General features: G+C 38.1%; 1 protein-coding gene across 8 annotated transcripts in view; it reads right to left on the reverse strand.

Moving 5' to 3' along the window:
- ttll4 (tubulin tyrosine ligase-like family, member 4) overlaps positions 1 to 26,533 on the reverse strand; it is a 102,817-nt gene that overhangs the window by 24,332 nt on the left and 51,952 nt on the right. For 5 of the 8 annotated variants that reach the window (XR_009511703.1, XM_059967625.1, XM_059967627.1 and 2 more), the window contains 5 exons: positions 25,962 to 26,156; positions 24,341 to 24,423; positions 5,452 to 5,580; positions 1,422 to 1,544; positions 53 to 151 (listed from right to left, as the gene is read on the reverse strand). Coding sequence is in view for 7 of the 8 variants with exons in the window: in XM_059967625.1 (XP_059823608.1) it covers positions 53 to 151; positions 1,422 to 1,544; positions 5,452 to 5,580; positions 24,341 to 24,423; positions 25,962 to 26,156 (629 nt within the window). In the remaining variant the exon portion in view is untranslated. The remainder of the gene's footprint in view (positions 1 to 52; positions 152 to 1,421; positions 1,545 to 5,451; positions 5,581 to 24,340; positions 24,424 to 25,961; positions 26,157 to 26,533) is intronic. The other 3 variants (XM_059967628.1, XM_059967630.1, XM_059967629.1) reach the window with 3 other exon arrangements.

Here is a 26,533-nt window from a genome sequence, read left to right on the forward strand (position 1 = left end):
TTTGTCCATATATTCTGCACTTTACCCAACTGCTACTCATTTTATTACTCACGATATGATAGTTTTAATGATCACATCCTTCAGTTGCTCCTGTAATTTTTCAATCTTCACTCCCTTTTGAGTCAGATACACCCACAGTGCTTTAAGACTCCTAGAAAGATGGGGGGGGGGGGGGGGAACAGACAAATGTTCAAAGTTATTTGTAATGTATGTTTATACGTATTTGCTGTGTTGTGTTGGTCAGGACATGAAATGCAACAAAAAAAAGACAATTGTAAAGAATTATATAAAAATGAGAACAAAGAATTACATAAAGAATTCATATATGTGGCCCAACATGGAACATTACAACACAGGAACAGACACTTCAGCCCAAAATGTTGTACCAGACCAGCTAAATTAGTTATCAAACACCCGCTAAACTAATTCCTTCTGCTTACGTATTGCCAATATCCTGTATATTTACATATCCAAGAGCCTCTTGAACACTCATATATTCGCCTACACTTCCACCTTAGGCCACACATTCCAGACACTCAACACTCAGAAAAAAACTTGCCCCACATATTTTGCTTGAATTTAACTCCTCTCACCTTAAATACACTCGTACTAGACATTAAGTATTAGACAATAACACTAAGCCTGACAAAAACTTTTGTAACTTCAAAAGACCAGCACACGTAGTTAATAGATGGCAAAGAACAAGAAAGAAAAACTAAACAGAATAACCTCAGTATGGATGAAAAAGGATACTCCATAGGAATGAAACAGAGGCAGAGACAGGAAATGGAGATTTTGAGATCAGATCAGCTGGAAATAACTAAGGAAAAGAAAATGCACACAAAAAGCTGGAGGAACTTTGGGACAGACAGCCTCTATGGAGGGATGAAAGCTCAAAGCTGTCCATTGTGTAAATATGCAAGTGTTTAGTGGTAACAAGAAATATAGAGAGTTAATCCATTATAAAATTATTGTGCTTTATTTTCTAGCTTGCTTTTAGCACAAGAAAATGGAATTTTCCAACCCTGATCTAGATAAAGGCATCATTTCTGAGGAAATCTTGAATTTGATATTGAACTTGAATATGTATTTGATAACACAATGTTCAACCATGGTGCAAGAGTGATGAAGGTTACTTTGTCCTGACGATTTTCCATCTGCCTAGCTGAGTGTACCAGCAACAAGACTCAAACAGAATAATGTTAAATTTGAAACACAAGATATTCTGCAGATGCTGGAAAAACCAGAACAGCACACACAAAATGCTGGAGGAACTCAGCAGGTCAGACAGTATCGATGGAAATGTTAAATATGAATCTGTTAAGAGGTGTACTCATCTAGGTGAATAGAAAGTCGTACATCACATTCCTAATGCATTCCAGAACAGGATCATTGAACAATGGTCCAAAACTTCTACTTACCACTTATGTCCTTGACAAAGCTTTTCACTACAATTGGGTTTGTATTCCGCATTTAGTTTATTTACACTGTAGTTTGTGAGATGCATAAATTTGTTACCAAGCGTCTTCATGGAAGATGAATACCTGGACAATAAAAGTAAAATATGTAATTTTGCATTGAGGAAATGGGTAGGGGAACACTGGCAAATACCATTATTTCATGGAAGCTGTAGTGAGTAGTATTGTATTCAATACATTCAGTAAAATATGAACACGAGTACTGTTACACAGGTACCTGCTTAATGCAGAAGTGTAGTGCAAAATACTCCTAGCATTGTAATTTACACCAACAATAAAACCAGTAAGTTCTACCGGTCAGAAATCTTAAGGAAAAATAAAACACAAATACAAGTAAAGGACTTGGCCCAAAACATCAACTGTTTCTCTTCATGAATGCTGTCTGACCTGCCATGTTACTTCAGAATCCTGTGTGTGTTGCTCTATGGAATAAAAACAAACAGGTAGAAAGTAAATTGTAACATACACGAAATGCTGGTTGAATTCAGCAAATCAGACAGCATCTATAGAGAGGAACAAACAATTGACATTTTGGGCTGAGACCCTTTATCAGGGCTGGGAAGGAGGGAAGGATGCCAGAATAAGGTGGGGGAGGGGAAGGCGTGCTAGCTGGCAGGAGATAAGTGAGAGCTGGGGAGGAGGAAGGTAGGGACAGAGCAAATGAAGTGAGAAGCTGGGAGGAGATTGATAAAAAAGGTAAAGGGGCTGAAGAAGGAATCCAATAGAAAAGAAGAATAGTTCATGGGAAAAAGGAAAGGAGGAGGGGCACCAAGATAAATGGGCTAACTGACGTGACAGTCAGCCTCCGTGGAGCTGCTGCTTCACAGCTCCAACAGCCTTGGTTTAAACCTGACTTTTTGGTGCTGTTTGTGCAGAGTTCATACCTGCTCTCATGGGCTACTGTATGGCAGGACAGTCACAGAGTAATACAGCATGTAAATTTGTCTGTTGGCTCATCAGGTCCATGATGACTATAACATCCTCCTGGTACCCACCTTGACCAGTTCCACTGGCAGCTTGTTGCAGATACTCACTACTGTCTCTTTAAAGCTGTTAACGCTCAGGTCTCTTTCAAACCTCTCCCTTTCTGTATTTATGTACCTATCTTTCCCTGTAATTTATGTCCTCTGGTCCAGGTAGTATCCAGCAGTCCAGTACTATCATCCTCTGCATACATCTAAATTCATTAGTTTTCCTAAAATGTTTTGTCCCATATTAGAACATCCTATAGATCACTACAGGACAGTGCAGGCCCTTTGGCCCGCTAAGTTGTGCCAACCTTGCAACCTACTCAAAGGTCAATCTAATCCTTCCCTCCTACTTAATCCTCCATTTTTTTTCTATCATCCATGTACCCAAGAATTTCTTAAATGCCCCTAATGTATCTGCCTCTCTACTACCTCTAGCAGAGCATTCCATGCACCCACCACTACCTGTGTAAAGAACTGCACCTACTGCAAATAATGGACTACCTTCATACAATACATTAGACGATTGCATCCTCTAAATCTTTATTTTTATTGTAATATTCAGAATGAGTGTTGGTACCTTCAAATTCTTTGCATTTCCTAACTTGAAATAGTGAAATCATTTCATTTTCACTCTTGGCTATATCTGGCATCTCCAAGCCTGAATGCTTGAAACCTTGGTGAGTAAAGCAGTTCCAAATTGTCTTACTGTTTACTGTTTACTAACTGTGACAAAAATTCATTGATTTTTGCACACTCACACACAACTGACAGCTTAAAAACTGATTGCTCTAAGCACAATGTCCAAAGGCCACACAAGTGCATGCACTAGTTAGAACCTGTTCAGCAACAGTCTACTGCTCCAAGACGTACAAAAAAGCTGGATGAACTCAGCAGGTCGGGCAGCATCCGCTGAAAGAAGCAGTCAATGTTTCGGGTCGAGACCCTTCGTCAGGACTGTGTAATAGCCCGACCTGCTGAGTTCATCCAGCATTTTGTATGTTTTGATTTGACCACAGCATCTGCACTGTACTTTGGGTCTACTGCTCCAATTAAGCAGCATAGGGAATTCTGGCAGTTTCTCAATTTAGTGTCTGTTCTTTAAGAATCGTCCCAAATAATCAGCTGCCCCAATTAACTGATGGCTCAAATAATGGGAATCCACTGTATTCAAAGCAGAAATTGGTTCTTAATTAGTAAGGGCATCAAAGGTTACAAGGAGAAGGTAGGAAAATGGGGTTCAGAGGGATAATAAATGAGCCATGATTGAATGGCAGAGCAAACTCAAAGGAACAAATGACCTAATTCTGCTCCTATTTACTTATGGTCACATCTTCTCTCACAGCATGTTCCAGGCACAAGCTCCATCAACCATACTTTCAACTGATCTAAATCCTTCGACGGCTTTCTTCACTGTCCACGACCCTGCTAACTTTCATGTCATGTAGAAATTTATTAGCCTTAACAGGAGCAGTATAATTGTCAGCACAATATTTTACACCAGCTCTAAGAAGGGAGTTGAATTCCCTTTTGCCGTCTATACATTTCCTGGTGCTCTGGTTTCCTCCCACATTCCAAGGTCAAAAATGTTGTGGGTTAGTAAATTATGGGCATGCTATGTTGGCGCCAGAAGTATAGTGACACTTGCACCTATCCCTGGCTCATCCTTGGATTATGCTGGTCATTGACACAAAAGATACATTTCACTGTATGTTTCAATGTAGATATGACAAATAAAGATTAAAGCTAAGCATTAGTTGTCACATGACACATTTCACTGTATGTTTCAATATGCGTTTTCCATCAAATCAGTGAAGATTGCGCTGAGTTGCCTGCAATTGTCACCATTCCTCCAGGATCAACATATGAAACGTCTAAATAACAGAGGACAAACACTTAAGGTGATGGGGTAATTTCAAACTTGATGTGAGGGGCAGGATTTTTTTTAAAAACAGAGTGGTGGGTGCCTGGAATGCATTGCCTGGAGTAGTGGTTGAGGCAGAAACATCAGGGACTTTTAAGAAACATTTAGATAGGCACATGAATGTGAAGAGAATGGAAGGATTCTGTAGGCAGAAGAGATCATTTTAGTTAGCCATTTGATTACTAATTATTTGGTTTTGCATAGAGTGGACTGAAGGGCCTGTTCAAGTTCATTGTCATCTGACTGTACCAAATATATAACCAAACAAAACAATATTCATTCAGATCACAGTGCATCCACCAAACATTAACACACACACCTCACACAAACCAAAATATTAACATAAGCTAATAAAATTCAAATGCATGCAGCATGCAGGTAAACAGTAAACAGTTCAGTACATAGTAAAGAGCACATTGACTTAGTGACAAAACCTTGATGGTAGAAGGGTATTCATTAGTCTCACAGCCTGAGAGAAGGTGGTGTTACCCAGTCTGGCAGTCCTAGTCCTGATGCTTTTGTATCTCCTTTCTATACTAATATTGATTTTCACTTCTCATATCGCTTGTGTCTACTCAAGTGCAAATGCTGTGGAGGCCAAGTCATTGGATATATTTAAAGCAGAGGCTGATAAAATTTAATCAGTAAGGATGTCAAAGCTTACGGTGAGAAGGCAGGAGAATGGGGTTGAGGGGGATAATAAAAACAGCCATAACAGAATGGCAAAGCAGACTTGATGGGCCAAATAGCCAAACTCTGCTCCCAAGTCTTATGGTCTAAAATATCAAAAACAAGGGATTCTACAGATACTGGAAATCAAGAGCAATACGCACGAAATGCTGGAAGAACTCAGCAGGTAAGGCAGCATCCATGAAGGAACAATTGACATTCGAGCTGAGATTGTTCATCAGGACTAAAATATCAATGCAATTTAAAAATTACAATACTCAAAGAGTAGATCAGCATCCAATTAGGAAAAACAATTAGAACTGCATCATAAAGCACAAGATCAAAATCATTCTGTGACTCAAATTATACACCAGCAACCACTTCATACACTAACCTTTTTTTAAAAACTTACTTGCAGCTTGCAAAACGGACCAGGCCATCTGTAAACATGTATATCCTAAGAGGATCATACGAGGTTACGTAGACATAAATTCTCAAATCAAATTTACTCTCACCAATGAGGTAGGGTTTGTGTAAGTATCTAAAGCAAGCAAAATAAAGTAGATTTTACTGCAATGCTTGGAATTATTCAAAATTTAGAAAAGTTCGCTGCTCTTAAGGACTCTTTAATTCTGAAATAATAACTGAAATTCTGGAAACTCTCAAAAGGGCAGGCATCTGTAGAAAGAAATACAGAGTTAACATTTCAAATCCAAAACCCTTCTTCAAAACTGGGGAAAATTAGAAACTGATTTCAGTTGCAAAGAGGAGCAAAGCAATAGTTGGGACATAGGGAACATTTGTAACAAAGTAAGGGCATTAGATTGGCAGGTAGGGACGTTAGCGGTTGGTCACACATTTGTAATGGTAGCAGTGTAGGATGTGTCCAACAAGCCAGGCTGTACTAAAATACAGAACACTTTAGCACAGGAGCAGGCCCTTCGGCCCACAATGTTATGCCAAACCAGTTTAAAAGTATATCAAAAACCCCCGAAAACTAATCTCTCCTACCTACACAACATCCATATTCCTCCATCTTCCTCACATTCATGTAAATATCCAAACATCTCTTAAAAGCCTTCAATGTATTTGCCTCTACTGCCATACCAGGCATCCACCACTCTGAGTAAAAAAAATTTACCCCTCACATCCCCTTTGAATCTACCTTCTCTCACCTTCAATGCATGCACTCTGGTATTAGACAGTTCTACCCTAGGAAAAGATACTCTTTGTCCATTCTATCTATACCTCTTATAAACCTCTATTAGATCTCCCTCTCAGCTTCCACCACTCCAAAGAAAACAACCCCAGTTTGTCCAACATTTTATGATACCACATGCCCATCAAACCAGGCAGCATCTTGGTAAAACTCTTCTGTACTCTTTCCAAAACCTCAACATCCTTCCTATACTGGGGCGACCACAAATATATGCAATACTCCAGATGAGGCCTAACCAGAGTTTTATAAAGTTGCAACACTTCCTCTGGACTTTTTAACTCAATGCCTCAGCTAATAAAAGCAAGCTTTCCATAAGCTTTTTTAACCACCCTATCAACCTGTGTAGTGAACCCATGGAGCTATGAACTTGAGATCCCAAGATCTCTCTGCTCAGCAACACTGTTAAAGTCTTGTCCTTAACAATGTACCTTCTCCTTGCATTTGCCCTACCAAAGTGCAACACCTGACATCCATCTGCCATTTTTCTGCCGTATCTGCTAATAATCTATATTGTGCTGTATTCTTTGCCAATCTTCTTTACCACAACTTCACCAGTCTTGCTGACATCTGCAAACTCCACCCATCTAATTTTCATCCAGGTCACTTGTATACCGTACATCATAAATAGCAGATGTCCCAGCACAGATCCCTGTAGAGCTCCACTAATTACAGATCTCCAGGTCAAAGGAGTCCCTTCAACCACTACTCTTTATCTTCTATGCATAAACCAGTTCTGAATCAAAATGCCTAATTCACAGAAGACTTCATGCATCTTAATCTTCTGGATTAGCATCCCATGAGGGAATTTGTCAAACGCCTTACTAATTTTCATGTAGACAACATACACAGCACTCTCTCGTCATCTTGTCAAAAACAATCAAGTTGGTAAGGCACAACCTGCCACACACAAAACCATGCTGGTTCTCCCTAATTACTTTTGCATAAATATGACCTAAAATGTGGTTAGATTTTCATGCAAGTCCTAAAGCTAGATAAATAGAACACAATTAAATAAACAACATATTATACTTGTTTAAAGAGCAAACACGAGGAAATCTACAGATGCTGGAAATTCAAACAACACACACAAAATGCTGGTGGAACACAGCAGGCCAGGCAGCATCTATAAGGAGAAGCATAAGACCCTTCGGAGGGTCTCAGCCCGAAACGTCGACAGTGCTTCTTCCTTATAGATGCTGCCTGGCCTGCTGTGTTCCACCAGCATTTTGTATGTGTTGTTTGATACTATACTTGTTCATTTATTTATTGAGAAAAATGATCCAAATTTACATGTATTTGTTGGAAAAAGTATGTGAACCTTTGGAGTAATGCCTTCAACAAAAACTATTTGGAGTCAGGTGTTACAATCAACGAGATGAGATTGGAGGTGTGGGTTGGAGAGGTGCCCTGCCCTACAAAAGACACACAAAGTCAGGTTACTGCCAGAGCCTGCTCTTCTCAAAAAAAATGTTTACGTGCACCACCCCTCGAACAAAACAACTTTCAGAGGACGTTAAAAGCATTGTAGAGATGCATGAAGCTGAAAAAAGCTACAAAAGCATTTCTGAAGACTGAGTCTTCATTAGTCCGTCATTAGATATATTGTCTACAAATGGAGGAAACTCAGTATTGCTGCTCTCCCTAGGAGTGGGCATCCTGCAAAGATCACACCAAGAGCACAATGTGCATTGCTGAAGGAGGTGAAAAAGAACCCAAGGGTAACAGCAAAAGACCTGCAGAAATCTCTAGAACTTTCTAAAGTCTCTGTTCATGTGTCTACTATAAGAAAAACACTGAACAAGAATGGTGTTCACGGAAGGACACCATGGAGGAAATCACTGCTCTTCAAAAAAAATAACAACAACATTGCTCCATGTCTCAAGTTTGCAAAATACTATTTGGATGTTCTACAATGCTACTGGGACAATGTTCTGTGGACAGATGGCGGAAAAGGTTGAACTTTTTGGCAGAAATGCACACTGCTATGTTTGGAGGGAAAAAGGCAATGCACACCAACAGCAAAACCTCAACCCAACTGTGAAGCATGGTGGAAGGAGCATCATGGTTTGGGGCTGCTTTGCTGCCTCAGGGCCTGGACAGCTTGCAATTGTTGAGGGAACAAAAATTTCAAAATTATATCAAGACATTTTACAGGGGAATGTCAAGGTAGCAGTCCATCACCTGAAGCTTATTAGAAGTTGGATAATGCAACAAAACAATAATCTGACAGACAAGGGTAAATCAACAACAAAATGGTATAAAAAGAAGAAAATTAGTGTTTTGGAATGGCCAAGTCAAATCCTGACCTTAATCCTATAAAAATATTGTAGAAGGACCTGAAGCAGTTCATGCAAGGAAGCCCACCAACATTCCAGAGTTGAAGCAATTTTGTAAAGAGGAATAGCCTAAAATTCCTCCAAGCTGATGTGCAGGACTGATCAACAATTACCAGAAATGTTTGGTTGAAGCTACGGCTATACAAGGGGGTCACACCAGTTACTGAAAGCAAAAGTTCACATACTTTTTCCACAAATATATGTAATATTGCCTCATTTTTCTCAATAAATAAGTGAACAAGTATAATATTTTGTGTTATTTATTTAGTTGGGTTCTCTTTATCTACTTTTAGGACTTGCACAAAGATCTGATCACATTTTAGGTCATACTTATGCAGAAATAGAGAAAATTCTACAAGGTTCACCATCTTCCTAAGCCATGGGTTTATAAATGCTCATATATCCTATTCCTAAGAACTTTCTCCAGCTCTTTCCCTTAACTGACGTGAGACTCACCAGTCTATAGTTCTCAGGATTCTCCCTTGTTCCTTTCTTAAAGAGAGGTACAACATTAGCCACTTGCCAGTCCTCTGGGACTTCAGCTGTGGCTACAGAAGACACTGATCAAGCACCCAGCAATCTCGTCTCCTTCCTCCTTCAATAACCTGGGGTAAATCCCATCGTGCCCTGGAGACTTGATCACCTTACTACCCATTAGGAGACTTCATGCTTACTCCTCCTTGACGTCTAAACACCCTTAACAATCAGCATAGATGTCCTGGTCCATGTCCCAGAAAAAGTGTTCCCAATTAAACTCTTCTTAGTTCCTGAATAATGCCCTGATAATTTCCAATTTAAAACTATCCGGCAAGGACCATACCTATCCTTATCTATAGCTAACTTCTCACCCACTGTAAGGTCAGTCGTCTGGCCAGGCTCATTACCCAATATCAGGTTCAGTACAGCTCCTCCTCTCATTTGACTGTCCACATTTGATTTAATAAACCCTCCTGGATACAGTTAACAAATTATGCCCCATCTAAAGCCCTTGCACTAAGGAAATCCCAGTTTAAATCAGGGAAGTTGAAATTCCCCATGACAACAATCCTTTTATTTTTATACATTTCCTTAATCTGTTTACATAACTATTCCTCTATGTTCTGATGGCATTTGTGAGGGGGTGGGAGGGGTCAGTAGTATTCTATCAGTGTGATTGCACCCTTAATATTCCCGAGTTCTACCCAAATGAATTCACTAATAGAGAGAAAAATATTGAGCCAATATCATATGGATAAGTTATCACCAATATGGTTGGTTCCATATCATAGGGAGGGGAAAAAAAGTTATCTGAAGTTGGAGAATTCAATACTGAGTACAGAAACTGCCAAGTGCCCTGACAGAAGGTATTGCTGAAACTTGCAAGGGGCCTCATTATATCAATGCAAAAGGCTGCAGAGAGATAGGGTCAAAGTGCAAGAAGTGGAGAGTAAAAACAGACAGGCAACAGAGAGAAAAAAAAATCAGGACTCTTTACAGGTGCTCCACAAAGTAAATCAATCAGTCTGCATTCTGAGACCACATTGTGAACAGCAAATGCAGTACACTAGATTAGAAGTGAATCACTACCTCACCTGGAAATACGGGGGGGGTGGGGGGCAGGATGCATCTAATGCAGTTACATATTTGGCAGGGGATAGGAGAGCAGACAGTGAAGATAATGAAGACTTCAAAATATTATTAGAGAGATGTGGGGGAATGCATAGTGGCTAGTGGAAATTATGAAGGATTAAATTCAAATGCAAAGGCTGAAAGGGTGGCTCAAATTTTAAAGTAAATTTATTATCAAAGTACATATATGTCACCATTAACTACCCTGAGATTCATTTCTTGCAGGCATTCACAGTAGAACCAAAAAAAAGAATCAATACAAAACTACATACAAAGACTGCCAAACAACCAAAGTGCAAAAAAAATAGAAATAGAAATAATAACAATAAGTAGTAAATTAATAACACTGAGAACATGAGCTTTAGAGTCCTTGAAAGAGTTTCTGTGGGTGGTAGCTAACTGATCAAAATTCTATCCTGGCTGTGTTAAGAGAGTTAAGAGCAGACATATTGGAAATAGGTGATGCAGTCAAGAGCCCTGCCGATTACGGTGGAGGGGAAGTCATGGATTGGGAAAACTCTCGTGGTAAGTCTCATTGGAGATGGAGGAACTGGGAGAAGGAAAAGGAACATTAACAGAAGGCAGATAAAAGAAATATAGTCACGACTGCTTGGGCTTATGACAGATATTTGTGGCTGGCTTGTCTCCCAAGATCGAGGCAGAACTGAGAAAGGAAAGAGACAAGAGACTGAAGGCGAGTCAGGGTGGAAAATGGTGGCAAATATAATCAAAATTTTCAAAAAAGCTTTGTATAAATGCAGGGAACAGCATCAATGTAATCATTGAAGTACTGGATAAAGAGTTGAGGAGAGGGTCCAAGTAGGATTTAAACAAAGACTGTTCTACGTATCTCATAAAAGACAAGTATAGCTTGGGCCCATAACTACACTATTGATATGGAGTAAATGAATTAATATTAAGAAGTTGCTCAATGTGAGAAAGATAAGCTAGGTGAATGAATGTGATTGTGATCTCCATCACGGACACTAGCCATCATAAAGGACCCCATCACCCAGGAATGCCCTCTTCTCGTTGCTACAATCAGGGAGCTGGTACAGGAACCTGAAGAGACACACTCAACATTTTTAGAACAGTTTCAATCCCTCTGCCATTGGATTTCTGAATAGATTAGAACTAACCCATGAACACTACCTCATTACTTTTGCTCTCTTTTTGCACTTATTTAATTTTTTAATATACATTTTTATTATAATTGATAGTATTTTTATGCATTGCACTATACTTCTGCTACCAAACAACAAATTTTATGACCTATGTCAGTGACATTAAACTTGATTCTAATTTTAGTGGAGTATAGTTGGTTGAAACTCTGTTTGAGGAGAAAGCAGGAGAATAGGATTGAGGGATAATATATCAGACATGATCAAATGGCGGAGCAGATTCAATGGGCCAATTGACCTAATTCTGCTCCTATGTCTTTAGATAGGAATGAAGAGCCCACACACCCTCCTGAAGAGGGATAAAGATGTAGAGGGATTGTTCATGCATAAAACTAGGAAACTATCAAAATGACCAAGTACCACATATGTCACTGGGAAGGAAAAAAAAGGTAAAAGTACTAAGTATAATGGAGCAAGAGTAAGCTGAAATAGCTTATCAGCCCATAGACTTCTGCTTGTGGATCGTGGACAGAAGACAGAAGGCCACAGGAGAATTGTGCACCACAAAGTCAGAAGGTGAGGAGGAAAGACCTTTGAGAAGAGAAAGTCTGATGAACTGGGAGACAACACCCTGATGCTTTAGGTCAGGGGGTAATTCAAGGGTTCATTAACTGAGTATCGAGTGATAATAATCATAAATTTTAAAAAAGCAAAAATGACTGGCTACATTGAAAAGATGGGCACATTTGATTGCACAAGAGATATTTGGATATTGTGTACTGAGTGAAGTGAGCACCATTTTACAGCAAGCGAAATGGCCAATAAAAAGCAAGCGCTAGTTTGCTTATTGCATTCAGTGGGGAAGCCCACAGTTTGATTTGAAGTTCAATTGCTCCAACCAAACCAGCCAAAATGTGCTTTGCTATGATCATGAATGTAATGCAGGAACATTTAGAACTGAACACTTTACATTTCATAAGCACAATCAAAAGGAAAGGGAGTCTATTTCAGCATACATGGCAGAATTGTTGTCTGAGCATTGCAAGTTCAGTGATGGGTTTAATGACGCACTGATAGATCATATAGTTTGTGGAATCTTACAAGGAAGCATTCAAAAAAAGGCTCCAAACTGAAGCACAACAGAGTTTATTTTAAAAAAAAATCGGTGTATTATGGAAACTGCAGACACAGACGCAATTGAGTTACAGTCAGGAATGAAACTGAGTGTGAACAAAACTGCAACAGAAAACTGCCTGGCTGAACAAATTGTGTTACCGTTGTGGCAGGGGCTCACATACATCAGACCAAATCAGGTTTAAAGGTGAAACTTGTAGAAAATGCAGCAAAATAGGACACGTACAAAGAGATAAAGATTAAAAAGTCAAATCCATTTGTAAAAAGAACACTAATCTGCATGTTGTTGACAAAGAATTTGACAATGCTAAGAATGACAACAAACTGAATAGCGCTGAGATTTATAATATCAAAACTAACAATAGACAAGCAATATAGCTTACCCCAAAAGTGAATAGCAAATTAATGAAAATGGAATTGAACACTGGCTTGGCTGTTACAGTCTTTCCACAAAAAGTTTAAAATGGTATTTCAAAGATACAACTAAGATATACTTAAGAAAGGGTAACTCCTGTGCGAATGACATTCATAACTGTAAGTATAACAATCAACAAACCTCATTTGATTTGTATATAGTACAAACGGGGGGGGGGGGGCACCATTTTGGGGACATAAGTGGCTGAGACAACTACAAATTTATTGGAGATCCATACTCTATTTGCATGCCACATCCACTAATAGAGCAAGTAAAAGTGAATTAGGAAAGGTAGTGGATGAAGCCACATCAGGATTCAAGGATGGCACTGGAAAACTCAAACATATCCATGGTAAAATAATATTAACTGAAAATGCTACATCCAAGTTTTACAAAGCCCTTCCAATTCCGTATACCACCCATGATAAAGTAGTCAGTGAGCTAGATTGTACAGAGACTGAAGGAATTCTTTCCAAGTTTAAGTGGAGACGATGGGCAACACCAGTGGTCACAGTAGTCATGAAGATTGGGTCTGTCAGGATCTGTGGTGATCTTAATGTCACCATTAACCCAGTACTGAAGATAAATTAATATTCTCTACCCAGGATAGAAGTTATATTTGCAAACATTTCTGGAAGGAAACATTGCAGCAAAGTACACTTAGCTGAGGCCTTCCTGCAGATAGAGATAGAAAAACAGTCCAAATTGTTGCTTGCTATAAATACTCACTAAAAGCTTTATCGTTATAACAGGCTTATTTTTGGAGTAGCACTTGCACCTGCACTCTGGCAGAAAGCAAAGGACCAGGTGTTACAAGGCTGGCCAGACACTCAGTGTCACCTGCATGATATCTTTGTTACAGGAAAGGATGACAGGGAAGATCTCCAAAATCTCAAGACAGTGTTGAAAAGATTAGAAGATTATAGGCTCATAGCATGACTCATGTGAATTCTTTTAACCAAGCGTCACTTACTGTGGTCACACCATGGATGTACAAACATTATACAAGTGTGTGAAAAAATTCAAGCAGTGGTGGATGCCTCAAGGAAAGAGGACATGTCACAGCTGCAGTCTTTTTTAGAATTTCTCAATTACTACAACAGGTCCCTGCCAAACCTAGCTACATAGTTCCATCCTTGAACTCATTACTACTGATTGGAAAGCAATGGCAATAGACAAAGCAATGTGAGGTGGCTTTCCAAAAGACAATGGAAATGGTGACCTCAAACACTGCCCTCACTCAGTATGATCCACACCTTCCAATGTAGCTTGCCTTATGGTATAGGAATAGTCCTGTCACATGTTATGAGTGATGGAAGTGAACAACCCATAGCCTTTGCATCACATTCCCTGAGCACTGGAGAGAAAAAAATAGGTACTTATTGACAAGAGAGGTCTCGAGTCTGCTTTGGGGTGCAAAATATTTCAACCAGTACTTGTACAGGAGAGGGCTTACCCTTATTAGTAATCATCAGCCACTACTGTCCATTTTCAATCCTCAAAAGGGTATTCCATTAACGGCAGCAGCACTAATGCAGAAATGGGCTCTGTTTCTTGGAGGACACAATTACAAGAAATACAAGAGGACAACTAATCATGGAAATGTTGATGGATTGTCCCATTTACCCTTGAAAAAGGAAATATTTGAAAATTTACAAATGAAGACACTCTTCTTGACTTTTTTCCCTAATACAAATCTAAAGTTTTCATATTACAGCAGAGACAATCCAAAGCGAAAACAGAAAAGACCCCACACTGTCTCAGGTCTACATAGCCATCCAAAATGGCTGCAATATGCAACAGAAACCTCAGTTCCCCCATTTTTACCAGCGCCAGGATGAACTTGCCCTTGACTGGAGTTGCCTTGTGTGGGGATTGCAAATTGTTGTACCATCCAAGCTAAGAGCTAAAGTGTTGAAGGAACTACATGCCAATTATCTAGGCGTGTGTGGACAAAATTAAAGCGCTGGCTCGAAGCTTTGTCTAGTGGCCTAGGATAAATCAGGAGATCAAGCAGCTTGATAGCTGTTCAGAATGTCAACATGTCCAAAAGGTGCCCAGAGCATGCCTCTGCATCCCTGGGATGGCCTGCATTGACCTGGCAGAGGATTAATGTGGATTTTGCCAGACTATTCATGGGCTCACATTTTTAGGTAGTAGTGGAGGCAGCTACAAAATGTCCAGAAATGATCCCAATAGCCTCACACACTGCTGATATGTTGAGAAGCCTCTTCTCAAGGATTGGTGTTCCACAACAGTTTAGACAATGATAATGGACCACAGTTTGTTGTAGAACAGTTTTAATTATTCTTGAAAATTAATAGAATAAGACATTATGAGACCGCCTCTCTCTGTTGATGGAGTAGCACTAATTCTCTGCTGCTCTTAGTTTTCTCTCCCTCCCCCCAGCTTAAATTTTGAATTTAAAAATTTTTAATTGATGATTCTTGAAGGGGACTAATATGTCTATATCTATGAGAATCCACATGAACCTACTGACAAAGGTAATGGAAAAGGAAAGACGCAGAAGGAAAGATCTAATGAAATGCCAGCATGGGCTGAAGATATCATTCGGACACTGAAATCAATTCAAGATCAGAATAAGGCAATTAAAGATCAACTGGAAAAGAAATGAAGTTATTTCTGGGAAAACTTAAAGATGTGGAAACTCAAGTTACTAACCATGAAGAGGAATTGAAGTCAACTAAGCAAAAACTGTCTGAAACTACAACTCGTTTGGAAAAATATCGTAATAAGATTATTGATTTGGAAACAAGTCTCGCCGAAACAACATAGGAATCGTTGGATTGCAAGGAGGAGTTGGAAATGGAGACTTAATGGTTTACTTTGGTAAGCTCTTTCATGATCTACTTCCGACTATTTTATCACAGTTGCCTGCTATTGAAAGAGCGCACAGGCTGTCCACTTCAAAATTTAAAGATTCAACCAGACCGAGATTTATTTTGGTTTATTTTCATCACTTTAAAATTAAAGATCAGGCAAGAAAACAGAGTTTTCAGATTCAATGAGTCTGAGCTCTATTTTTATGAAGATTATCTGAAAGTAATGGAACAAAGAGCAAGATTTGCTTTGGTAATGAAAGTTTTTCCTCCTAATTCTTCCCCACGTACTTTCTTTGACCCAAAAGTCACACCAGATTTTGCCCAGGCTATACCTGTCACCACCACTGACGTTACTACTGAATGAACTATCTGAAAAGCTGTTTGATTATCTGTATATTACTCACATTTCAAAAAGAAGATATATGAAGGTTATTTGGATATTTCTTTGACAGATTAATAACAGAAGAAAACAAACCTGCTCATCATTACATCCTATTGGATTTTTTTTTGGAAAGAAGATTTACGGTTCAAGTTTGACTGCTTAAGTGGTTAATTACATATTTGACTGAGAAAAGAGGATAAAAGGATTTGTTCTTTTTATCTAATATTTGGATTGATGTTTTTTTATTGTTTCTTAAATTACTAACTGGTAGTTTTTTTTTCCTACCAATAGGGTTTTCTTTTATATATATATCTGGGAGGGTTTAATTACTATGACATTACTAATTAATATTTTCATAAATTTAGTTCGGTTAAGTATACTGTTAACTATTTTTTAAAATCTGTTTTATTATAGTGCCCTATAACCAAATTTAAAGTTTTCTTAGGGATTTAAAGCTAAACTTAAGATGGCGCTGGTTTTTCTTTCTTTTTCAGTTTAATACATGATGGAATGTAAACACTCTCCTTTGTCAAGACGTTACTGTCTTTCTTGCAAGGTCTTTTTTTTGTGTACTGGCTGGGAGGAAGGAGAGACGAGACCAACAGAGCGGCCCATGGCTTCACATCTATCTTAGTTTGCTTGCCTTTTTTTTTCTTCCCGGGATTTTGGAAGGGTGGGTGGGTTTAGAGTTAGGAGCTTTTTCCCATTGGGTGGCTTCGGAGCATGCGTCTTTTCTATATGGTTGTATTCTTCATCATCGCCATCTTTGATAATCCCAATAAAAAGATTGAAAATGAAAAATGGATAAAGTAAATTGGAATAAAATTATAGCATGGCAGTTAAACGGATTAATGTAATAAGTTGGAATGTACGTGGTTGGAATCATCCTATTAAACAAAAAATGACTTTTAAAATTATTAATCGATTCCAACCTGATACAATTTTTGCTCAGGAGACGCATATCAAGGTGGGAGATCAAAATAGATTTTTTTGCTGATGGAATGGAATACAATTCCATCCGTACCCCTTCTCAGAGCAAAACTAAGGGCGTGTCTATCTTTATTAAATCTAATATATTTACTCGAGGATATTGAATCAGATTCTAATGGTAGATTTTTAATTGTTAAAGGAGTGATTTGTAATAGGAAGGTTGTTTTGGTTAATTTGTATGGTCCTAACTTAGATGATCCTTTTTTAAAAAAAATATTTGCTTTACTGCCAGATTTAAATAAGTATATGTTGATAATGGGTGGGGATTTTAACTGTTGTTTAAATCCTATGATTGATAAGAGCTCAACTAATCAATGACTTCCAAATCGTTCTGTATCAGTTATTAACTCCTTTTTGACTGATTTTGGGTTGATTGAATTATGGAGGCATTTACATCCTGATAACAGAGAATATTCTTTTTTTTCACGTTTATAAAAAAAATTCGAGGGTTATATTATAGTTGATCCCCGTCTTTTGCCTAATGTTAAAAACTGTGAATTTGACGCTATTACTATATCTGATCATGCGCTTTTGAGTTTGTCCTTTGAATTTGACGATGTCATTTTCACATGTCTCAGACTTTATTGCAAAACTCTGACTTTATCAGTTTTATCGACAGCCAGATAAAAGAATTTTTTCTTTTTAATGATATAGGAGGTATGTCTAAATTAATTATATGGGATACATTCAAAGCATTTTTACGTGGTCAGATTATTTTTTTTATTCACCTAAACTTAAAAAACAGACTAAAGCAGAATTAGATAAAATTTCAAAACAAATTAAAGATTGATAATATCTATGCGACTTCCCCTAATATTGACTTATTTTAAAAAGGTGTGGAATTTCAATCACAATATAACCTATTATTAACTCATCCAATTGAAAGTTATCTAATTAAGTTAAAGAGCCAATTTTATGTTTGGAGATAAAAATAATAAACTACTTGCATCTCAATTAAAATCAGCTGGAGCCAAGAAGCAAATTTTGAAAATTCATAGAAAAGATGGTACCCTGGCTCGGGATTATGAAAAAATTAATAAGATTTTTCAAGATTTTTATACTGTACTTTATAAATGTCAATGTCCAGTAGACTCTTCTGAAATGAATGTTTTTTTTAAAACAGAAGATTGCTTTTCCTAAAATTTCTGCTGAGGATCAAAAAACTCTTGATGCTCAAATTACTGAATCCGAAATTCATAAAGCTATTTTCTCAATAGACAATAGGTGCAGAAGTAGACCATTCAGCCCTTCAAGCCTGCACCGCCATTCTGAGATCATGGCTGATCATCTACTACCAATACCCAGTTCCTGCATTGTCCCCATATCCTTTGATTCCTCTAGCCATAAGGTACCCATCTAGCTCCTTCTTGAAAGCATCCAGAGAATTGGTCTCCACTGCCTTCTGAGGCAGTGCATTCCAGACCCCCACAACTCTCTGGGAGAAGAAGTTTTTCCTTAACTCTGTCCTAAATGACTTACCCCTTATTCTTAAACAATGCCCTCTGGTACTGGACTCTCCCAGCATCTGGAACATATTTCCTGCCTCTATCTTGTCCAATCCCTCAATAATCTTATATGTTGCAATCAGATCCCCTTTCAATCTTCTTAATTCCAGCGTGTACAAGCCCAGTCTCTCTAACCTCTCTGCATAAAACAGTCTGGACATCCCAAGAATTAACCTTGTGAATCTATGCTGCACTTCCTCTACAGCTAGGATGTCCTTCCTTAACCCTGGAGACCAAAATTGTACACAATACTCCAGGTTTGGTCTCATTACAAATGCAAAAATGCAAATGCAAAAGGATTTCCTTGCTCTTGTACTCAATTCCCTTTGTAATAAAGGCCAACATTCCATTAGCCTTCTTCACTGCAATCCTTCTTAATGCAATCTGGTAAGGCCCTGGGACTTGTTGGCTATCCTGTAAGAATTTTATTTTAAAAACTGGAAAATTGCTTTCTCCATATATGTTGGAGATGTTTAAAGAATCTTTTGTGAAAAGTGATTTATCCTCTACTTTTTATAAGCTTCTATTTCTTTAATTCTCAAAAAGGATAAAGATCCTACTGATTGTGCCTCATACAGACCTATTTCATTATTGAATGTTGATGCTAAGATTCTCTCAAAGATAATGGCCAATCGGTTGGAGAGTATTTTGGGTTAAATCATTTTTAAAGATCAAACAGGCTTTATAAAGGGTCGTCACTCTTTCTCAAATGTTCGGAGATTATTTAATATTATATATTCACCTTCTTCTAAAACTTCACAATGCATTATATCTTTGGATGCTGAAAAAGCATTTGATCCAGTCAAATGGAAATATTTAATTAATGTTTTAGAAAAATTTGGTTTTGGTGTCAATTTTAATAATTGGATTAAAATGATATATAAAGCTCCTATTGCTATTGTTGTCACTAATAACTGTAGGTCTCCTTTTTTTCAAGCTATCACAGGGGACAAGACAAGGTTGTCCATTAAGTCCTTCGTTATTTAACTTAATAGTAGAACCCCTTGCTATTGCTCTTTGTGAAGCTACAAATATTCATGGGATTTTTGGGAATGAGACCATGCACAAGATCTCTCTTTACGCTGATGATTTATTGGTATATATATCCAAGCCTGAAGAATCTATTCCTGCTTTGCTAAAATTATTTGACAAATTTGGAGACTTTTCAGGATATAAAATAAGTTTTAGTAAAAGTGAATTACCATAGATTCCGGACTACAGAGCGCACCTGATTAAAAGCTGCACGCTCTAATTTTAGAAAGAAAATCAATTTTGTACTTGTACAGGCTGCACCGGATTTTAAGCCGCAGGTGTCCCACGTTGTAATATGAGATATTTACACAGAAAGATATTACACGTGAGGATTTTTTAACTTTTAATTAAATCCGTATGGTAACATAAACAAATACATATTGCAAATGCTTTTTTTCGAACAGTGCCTGTAACACAGCTACTTTTAAATACACATACGTATCTGTAACACACAAATTACGTTGCGTATACTTTTTTACTGAACAGTGCACGAACAACATTCCAATATCTCCTAACGACTGGTAAAAAAAATATATATACTGCAGCCTACCAGGAAAAGTTATTGATCGCCTTCTTCATCTTCCTCCTGCGCACTAAAACCATCAAAGTCCTTCAGTGTCCGAATTGAACAAACTCAGGATCTCATCACTCACTTCAGTCTCTTCGTTGTCGCTCTCACTTGAGCGCATGCGGTCCTCTTCATCACGCAGCAGTCCAGCTTTTCGAAACCCATTGGTGATGGTGGATGTTGTGACACGGCTCCACGCATTTAGGATCCACTGGCAGACTTGAGTTAAAGATGCTCTTCGCATGTGTCCTGTTTTGGTAAAGGATTTCTCGCCGCTCGTCATCCAAGCCTCGCACTCAACACGCAGCACCACTTTAAATGCCCGGTTCACGCTGATGTCCAGTGGCTGCAAATACTTCGTGGTGCCCCCAGGAATCACAGCTGGAATTGAGTTTGTACTCTTGATGGCAGCTTTCACTGAACTTTCATTGTCAGCCGCTTAAAAATCACCATCAGTGGAAGCTTTAGTCCGGATGCTGTGCAGCTCAGAACACAAGTAAAATGCGTTCTCTCATGGCCACTTGTTTTCAGTGTGATGGACGAGTCACCTTTTTTATTAACAGTCTGAGTGAGAGGCAGGTCAAACGTCAAAGGCACTTCATCCATATTTATGATTATCATCTGTCCCGATGGAATTCTCCGCTATCTTTGTTTGAGTGAATGTGCGGAAGTTAGCAAGTTGTTCCTCATGGTCGGGAGGGAGCTGCTGACACAGAGTCGTGCGTACCCTGACGGACAGGCCTTTTCGTCTCATAAATCTAAAACACCACGATGGCCCACCTCTAAAATCTTCGATTTTCATTTTGGTGGCGATTGCTTTAGCCTTCAGTCTGATCTGCACGGTGGAAACACCGCGGCCGCCTGCTCTCTGTGTGTTAACCCAGTCTTCAAGAAAGTTTTCAAGTTCGGGCCATCTGCTATGATTACCTCTGAAAACTTTCGTCGTCTTTTTGCATTGACTCAGTTCTTCACGCTGGCGTCTCCACCGTCTCACCATCGATTCACTTATGCCAAGATTATGTGCAGCAGCTCGATTTCCTTCAACCGCCAGATTGATCGCCTTTAACTTAAAAGCTGCATCATATGCTTTTCTTCAAGTGTTTTCCATGCTGATGAGGGTGAGTACAAATGACTGATTTACAATAATTTAATTGTGTAAGTGCGCTTGATTTATCGTACAATTTCATTGGACCTCTGTGAACTACTCATCAATTTTATTGGTCTACTGTTACGAGGCAAAATGTTTTTGGTGGCATGAAAAAAAAACATGCATTAGCCGCACCGTAGTATAGGCCGCAGTGTTCAAAGCGTGGGAAAAAAGTAGCGGCTTATAGTCCGGAATTTACGTCACTTCCTTTAAATGAATCTGCCTCTATATATGATAATATTCATTTTAAAGTTATGGATCTTTTAGATATTTAGGTATTATAATTACTAAAAAATATCAAGATCTTTATAAAGCCAATTTTCCTCCTTTAGTGGACTCTATGAAGTATTCCTTTAGTAGATGGAGCCCACTTACATTTTCACTTGTTGGTCGTATTCATGTAGTTAAAATGATGATTTTACCAAAATTTTTATATTTATTTCAGAATATTCCTGTTTTTTTGACTAAGTAGTTTTTTGATCGGATTGATCCTATTATTCTATCTTTTATTTGTGATAATAAAAGACTAAGAACTGGTAAATGTCATTTGCAAAAGTTGAAAAAGGATGGAGGTCTCGCTTCGCCTAATCTAAGAACGTATTATTAGGCTGTTAATTTGCAGTATATGTCCTTTTGGTTATATTGGGGTGATAGGAATGATCAGCCAATTTGGGTAGATCTGGAACTGAGAAAACTTCATTATTAGGAGATGCTCTACCGATATAATTAGCTGAAGTTGCTAATTTAAACCTATATCCTGTGGTTAAGCACTCTTTACAAATTTGGATCCAGTTCCGCAATTTTTTAATCTTAAAAAATTTAAACTTTGTAGTATAATTTATTGTAATTACTTTTTTTAAACCTTCTTGGAGTGATCCAATTTTTTTACTTTGGAAAAATAAAGGTATTAATTCTTTTTTGGATTTACTTTAAAAAGGCAGATTGATGTCTTTTGAACAATTAGTCGATAAGTATTCTCTCTCATATTCACACTTTTTACAATATCTTCAAGTTAGACATTTTTTACAAAAATATTTAAGTCATTTTCCTTACATATTGGAGGCTGACTTGTTAGATACTATTATGAATATGAACCCCTCGTTGAAAGGTTCTATTGGAAGAATTTAAAACTTATTATTATAATAGGACAAGCATCCTTTACTTAGGATTAAACAGGATTGGGAGAAGGAACTCAATTTGACTTTTATATGGGATGATTGGACACAGATTCTGAAGCTGGTTAACTTTTCTTTGATCTGTGCTAGTCATTCACTGATTCAATTCAAAATTGTACATCGTTACCATTTGACGAAGGAGAGACTTTCTAAAATATTTCCCAAAGTTGACAAGTATTGTGATAAATGTAAAACTGTGATAGCTACACTGACACATATATTCTGGTCATGTTCTATATCAAAAGAGTTTTGGAAGTCAGTCTTTTCCACACTTTCTAAAACACTCAGAATCAACTTACAACCTAATAAATTGACTGTGCTTTTTGGAATAATTCCTCAAAATATGTCTGACCAACATGTTATTCTGCTTGTTACATTGATAGCTAGGAGGGCCATCTTGTTGAAATGGAAGGATATATCAGCTCCTACTTTGTCACAATGGTTCTCTCAAGTGATGCATTGTCTTAGCTTGGAGAAAATTTGAAGTCGAACCTTTAAACCTTTATTTGATTTTGAGAAGAGATGGGGCTCATTTGCTCATTATTATCATTTCAGTTAACTGATAGATTTCCTCCACGATCTAAATGTAAATTTTTTTTGATGTATCTTTTTCTTCTTGTTGGCAGTTTGATGATTATTTTTAGAAGCTTTTTGTATGACACATGGCTCCGGGGTTGTACCTCCAATGGGTGTTTTCTCCCCCACTTTTCTTGCTTAGTAGGGGTTTTTTTTAATTCATAAAATTTTCAATCCTTAAGATAATTTCCTCTTTTATGAGGCATTGTAAGTGGTGTTACTTCGATGTACGTGTTCTATTTTTGAATAATAATAATAATAAGATTTGAAAAGAATAAGACATTATATCTGCACTCTTCCATCCTGGTACAAATGGCTTGGTGAAAAGCAGTGTCAGCAAAACGCACTACACTAATATTGAATTAGAAACTCACCAATTTCCTCCTCGCTTATCACAATGCAGCACATTCCACAACTCAATAGCTATGCCGTTCCTAGCTTGCCTCTTGCTTTCACACTTGGATCTTCTCAAATCCAATCTCAGAGGAGTTTGCAGGTCAAGCAGCTAAAATAAATTGAGGGCTCCTCATGCAAGGAGCTTCGATTTTCCACTCCTGGATAAGCAGTCTTGCTGAGGAACTATACAGGTAGATCAAAAGTGGGTACTTACAAAGAACTAACCCACTCTCCTACACAGTTGAGATTGCATCTGATATCACCAAGAGACAACACATTGATCAGTTGAGGACAGCAGTCAATTGTTAGAGAAGAAAGATGTCCAGAGCTGTCAGAACCACGTTGTACAGTCCCAGAGTCAACCAGCAGAGGAGGCCACAGAACCGCAGATTATTTCATGAGTGTCACCTGCTAAGCAGAGTGACCACCGACCACCCCCCCAAAAAATCAGGCAAGACATTATCCCACTAGTAAAAAATCCTCCACAGTGATTAATTCTTTAAGCCTGAGTGGGACAATTTAAAATTTACTATGCTGTGGATGTTTACAATTTAATATTTCAGTAAAATGTTATTAATATTGTAAATATATTGTTTGATTGAGAATTCTTTGTTTATATATTACAGTAATATGTATATAAGTACGTGAATGGCATATATCATCATGCCACCCACGCCATATGTGTGTACTTAATTAAAATAAAAATGAAATTTACACACCTCTTGGGCTCTCTTGTTTTTCTTTCAAATAGTTTTATGTTTTGGATTTATAAAACATAACAAAAACGCTCAGTAGAAATACATTTGCACATTCATGCATAAATGTTTGTAGATAAATTAAGAAAAAAATCATACTTCTGAACCAGCAGAGGCCGCTTCTTTGGGATCTGATTCCACTTGTGAATGACTTGGATCCCAATTCCTCTTGCAGATGCAGGCTATTTAAAAAAAAAGACAACACAAGAGCAGAGAAAGGCCATCAAAACGCCAATAGATTATTACATCAGTCATGTTTCTCACAATAAGTTGACAAGTTCCATGCTAACAGGATTGGTTATTAATACAAATCATGAAAAGACAACAGCAATAAAACTCTCAGCAAGTCAAGAACCTCTGGTTTACAAAACACAAAGACAGTAAAATCGAAGAATCACAAATATAATGTAGAGGTTAGCGTAGTGCTATTACAGTATCAATGACACTCTGCTAAGGAGGTTGTACCTTCTCCCCATGATTGCATAGGTCATCTCCGAGTGCTCCAGTTTCCTCCCACATGCCAAAGACCCATGGGTTGGTAGGTTAATTGGTCACATGGGTATAATTGGGTAGTATGGGCTTGTTGGACTGTAAGCCTATTGCATCTCAAAATAAAATACAGGCACGTCACTACAGGCTGGGGTTTCCAGGGTTCTGTATGACCCATTTTTGCACCTTGGATGCAATTCATGTGGAAGAAATGAACAGTGAAAAAACACCAAAAATATAGCCCAGTAACAAACTACAGGGTACGAACAGGACTTACAACCAGATTTTTGCTGTAAATGTACCATTCGGACTCCAAGTTTACAGTAGTCCAGCCCCTCATCTAAAATGGGGTTCAATTTAGCCAGAGCACAGATAAACCACAATGTCTTGAAGTGAAAAAGTGCAATTTTCAAAACAACTAACACACACAAAATGTTGGGAGGAATTCAAGTCAGACAGCATCTATGGAAAAAAACAATTGATGTTTCAGACCAAGACTTCATCGGGACTTGAAGATTCTTGACTTGAAACGTCGACTCTTTATTCTTTCCCAATAATGCCGCCTGACTTGCTGAGTCCCTCCAGTATCTTGTGTGTCTTGCTCTGGATTTCCAGCATTTGCAGGTCTTGTGGTTATGATTTGCAGAATATGAGTATTCAATGCTTGTTTTCAGGAGCATAAAAAAAATCCAATGAACTTAACTGGGGGATGTACAATGCATATTCCTGTGCCTTGCATAAACATCTTCAATCAACTTTGGTGCAGGAAAAAAATTAAGCATTATTTCCCACACTGTACTTCGCACAGTTAATGGTTGTAAAGATCATGGAGAGGTAAACTTTGGCAAAGTACCAAAAAATACTTTTGCTAACCAACAGGTCTGCAAAGGAAAAGCAAGGAAATGAAACTTGGCTGTAGGGTTAAACCTGACCTCAGACAATGGAAGCCGAGATTGGAGGGCCCAGATAATATCCTTCTGTTTTAGCTATTAACTTAGTCATTTGGCTCAACTAGTCTGTGTTAATGGTTTGCAATAGGGATCCACTGAACGACACTCCTAATTTTTCTTCCCAGAGTCTTGTTAAGTGTACAAACAATGCTTTTTTTTGCTATTTCATCTGCTTCTAACCTATAAGTTTCACAATTAAAGATCATAAATTGCTAAGTAAAATAGTTCTCATCTTTGTTCGAGTTCTTGTGAGGATCTTAGATAAACTGGTAGCAACTTACTGGTTTGATGATCCATTTCTGTTTGGTAGAGCCCTCTGCCCAGACACTCTTCAGCAGTTTGATGTCATGAGGGAGGATGAAGGATTGTGGAAAAAAGTTGAACTCTCTTTTCCCAAATCGTACCTGCATTTTCAGTAGGTTACGCCACAGGCGATCCTTGCGCCCAATTTGAAATGATCCTGGAAAGTGATTCAGCTGGAAGGAAAAGTAAATACAAAAGTCTGACAATACACACAAAATGCTGGAGGGACTCCTCGGATCAGGCAGCATCTATAGAGAGTCAATATTTCAGGCTGAGATCCTTCACCAGGACTGAAAAGGAAAGCGAAAGCCAGAATAAGGTAGAAAGAGGGGAAGGAGTACAAGTTGGCATGTGATAGATGAGTCCAGGTGATGAGGTATGTGGGTGGGTAGGGGAGGTGGGATGAATTGAGAAGCTGGAGGTGATTAGAGGAAGAGGTAAAAACCATCAGTAAATGACACTACTAGTGTCTTAAACCATCTGGGTTCAAACGTGTCATTCATTGATTTGTTTTTTTACTACTGAAATACAAGCAGGAATGCTGGAAATA

The sequence above is a fragment of the Hypanus sabinus genome, chromosome 4 (assembly GCF_030144855.1).
Source record: "Hypanus sabinus isolate sHypSab1 chromosome 4, sHypSab1.hap1, whole genome shotgun sequence".
Taxonomy (NCBI): Eukaryota; Metazoa; Chordata; class Chondrichthyes; order Myliobatiformes; family Dasyatidae; genus Hypanus; species Hypanus sabinus.